The 3089-nt window shown below is 51.6% G+C and overlaps 1 protein-coding gene across 1 annotated transcript in view; it reads left to right on the forward strand.

The window, feature by feature from the left end:
- The first annotated feature begins 1177 nt into the window (after nt 1-1177).
- Nucleotides 1178-3089, forward strand: part of SPAG5 (sperm associated antigen 5) — a 38063-nt gene continuing 36151 nt past the window's right edge. Inside the window, exons 1-2 of the mRNA XM_011997554.1 lie at nt 1178-1354; nt 1615-1740. Coding sequence (XP_011852944.1) covers nt 1304-1354; nt 1615-1740 — 177 coding nt within the window. The 5' untranslated portion in view covers nt 1178-1303. The remainder of the gene's footprint in view (nt 1355-1614; nt 1741-3089) is intronic.

Genomic DNA, 3089 nt, shown 5'->3' on the forward strand with positions numbered 1-3089 from the left:
GCTTAAGCAGGTCTCGAACTCCTGGGTTTAAAGGATCCCCCTGCCTCTGCCTCCTCCGTGCGGGGATTACAGGCAGGAGCCACGGCACCTGGTGCTATTTTGCATTCTTTTTTTCATACGACGTGTTTGAAATCCAGTTTGTACAGTGTTTTACATTTATAGCACATTCCCACTGGGACTAGTCACATTTGAGGTGCTCAAAAGCCACTATGGCTAGGGCTAATGTATTGGACAACACAGTGCTAGGAAGCCCGTCCTGAGGACGCTGCAGTTTATAACATCATAGTTCCTACTCTTTGGACTGCTGCTTTCCCCCAATGTATTAAGACTTGCAGAGTGTAAATAGGGCGCCGTGAGTGTGCAAAGGAACACACCTTCGCAAACGGCTCACTCTGAATACTTACTTTTCGGCTGTCCTACCTTCAATAGGCTTCCCGTGCACAAGCAGAAGGCAGGAGCTGGCGGGGCGGGGAGGAAGGGTGGCTCTGCCATTTAACTACCTGTGCGATGCTGAGCAAATTACACACGGTCTCTCTGACTCAGCTCCTTCCTGTTTCAAATGGATATTATAGTATTTCTCACTACGTAGGTCCTTATGCGGATTAAATGAGCTACTACACGCCATTCGGCACAGCGCCAGGCACACACTCAACGTTCAATACATGTAGGCGGTAAGCCCAGTAAACTGGTAGCCGGCCTGAGCAAGTCCCAGGAAAAGCCCAGAAACTCTGGAGACATTACAGCCCAGGTCAAGAACCACGGCCCAGGCCGTCCTGTACGCGGGCCCACCAAGCCTAGGCAAGCAGCTTGTCACCGCTTCGGCTTCTAGACTCCCTGGCCGGCTCTTTCCCGTCAAGGCTGCGGCTGGAGGGGCCTGAGGGAGACCTAGGGAGCGGCTTCCTCTTTCCATCCACGGAGACAACTTGGATGTGAACACCATGAATGTGAGGAGGTCCACTGGAATCAGGAGGGATGGACTCCTGGACTCCCCAGCTACCTGCGGGGTCCTTCCCGGTGTGAGGACACAACACCTGTCCTGGGCCGGGCCCGCATCCAGCCCTACAGTCGGTGTGTGCGGTGAGGGCTCCGTCAGCGGAAAGCGCGTGACAACCCACTGGCTGGCAGGACCGGGGGCGTGGTCAACGCGGGCCCCGCCCCCCGTCCCCGGGCCCCAGCGCCGAGCGGACGCGCCCGCCTGAAGCAGCCAATTGGGAAGCGCAGAGCAGGTTCAAACACAGACGGCGGGTGAACATGGCGTCCTCGACTTGGTTTGAGACGTGATCGGCCTGCCTTCTGGCTGAAGATGTGGCGGGTGAAAAAACTGAGCCTTAGCCTGTCGCCTTCGCCCCAGACGGTGAGCGGGAGAGCTCCGGCGGAGAGAGCTGGGCCGGGCTGCTGGCGCGGGGGCACCGGCCGTGTCGACTGTCCTGGAAAGTTGGGTCGAGCCCGGGGTTGGGTGCTTGTGGAGTCTTTGTTCGCCTTGCCGCTCCTGCGCGACTAGAATGCGAGCCTACTCTTCTAATCGCCTCTTGGGCTTCTTAGGGAGGGAGGAAGGGCGGGCTAGCAGAGCCCAGGCTTCCTCACACTAGCCCTCTTTCTTGGTTTCTTTCTCAGGGAAAACCAGCTATGAGAACTCCTCTCCGCGAACTTATCCTGCAGCCCGGTGCCCTCACCAACTCTGGAAAAAGGCCCCCCGCTTGCTCCTCGCTGACCCCATCACTGTGCAAGCTGGGGCTGCAGGTGAGATTCGCCTGGACAGCTTCTCGACTGGGCTGTTTGCCCAGGGTGAGAGCTCAGGGGAACAGAGGGCCAGGGCTAGAATAATTAATAACGATAATGAAGTCTTCTACGTCACTGACATCCATTTACAGCTATTCAGGCCAACAGAGAGGTGCCCTAGGGTGGTTAAAGGAAATCCACTGAGAACCTGAATCTCTGTTTAGCTGTTAGTTTTTATTACCTCCTCCTCCTCCCTTCGACCTTTATCAAACTACTTAGAAATCCTGCCACTCTGATTAGTGCTCTTCCTCCAACATGGGGTCACTTATGGAAAGGTCAGTCAGCTGTAAGATTGAGGCAATATCCATTCACTCTAGGAGGTAGTCAGAACTCTCCTGGGATCAAGTTACACCACTGGAAGGCAGGGTACTTGGATCACCTTAGTTTAGCCCCTTGCAGAATTGCCCTCACTGATTTGTACTTTTGTTAAACGTCTTGAGAGATGTAGCCATGTAGAAACTGCATTTCAGTTGCTGTCAAAACTTGTCAAGGAAGAAGCTTGACTCCTGTATAAGATTCCTCAAAGAAAGGCTTTGGGACTAACTGCCTGGAAAAATTGTCTTCCTGAAGAAATTGCTATCCTTTTCTTTCTGATAATGAGAACTATGCAGTTTACCATATTTTCCCTCTTGCTCTGCCTTCTAGAAAGCTCAAGGCCAAACTGGATCATCACATACAGCTACTGTTACTCGCAAAATAGGAAGTTTTGCTTCCTCTTTTTTGACCATGACTTTGTTATTTCATTAATCATATCTATTCATTTTCATGCATATGAATTATTTTTGGAAGGAGATGGGATATCAGTAAAATTGGTTTGAGGAGGAAAGAGTGTATAAAGACAGATGACATCCTGAGTAACAGTAGGATGATAGCAGTCTTTCTTGAAAGAGTTGCAAAATACCTACTGTCCAATAGAACTTTCTGGGATGAGGGAAATATTTGATAATCTGTGCTGTCCAGCATGGTAACTACTAGTCACATGGTTACCGAGCACTTAAAATGTGGCTGAGGTGACTGAAGAATTGAATTTTTTTGTTTTTGAGATGGGAGTCTTGCTCTGTCACCCAGGCTGGAGTGCAGTGGAGTGATCTTGGCTCACTGCAATCTCTGCCTCCAGGGCTCAAGGGATTCTCCTGCCTCAGGCTCCTGAGTAACTGGGATTACAGGTGCATGCCACCACACCCAGGTAATTTTTTGTATTTTTAGTAGAGATAGGGTTTCACAATGTTGGCCACGCTGGTCTCAAACTCCTGACCTCAAGTGGTCCGCCTGCCTCGGCCTCCCAAAGTGCTGGGATTACAGGTGTGAGC

The sequence above is a fragment of the Mandrillus leucophaeus genome, unplaced genomic scaffold, assembly GCF_000951045.1.
Source record: "Mandrillus leucophaeus isolate KB7577 unplaced genomic scaffold, Mleu.le_1.0 Scaffold541, whole genome shotgun sequence".
Taxonomy (NCBI): Eukaryota; Metazoa; Chordata; class Mammalia; order Primates; family Cercopithecidae; genus Mandrillus; species Mandrillus leucophaeus.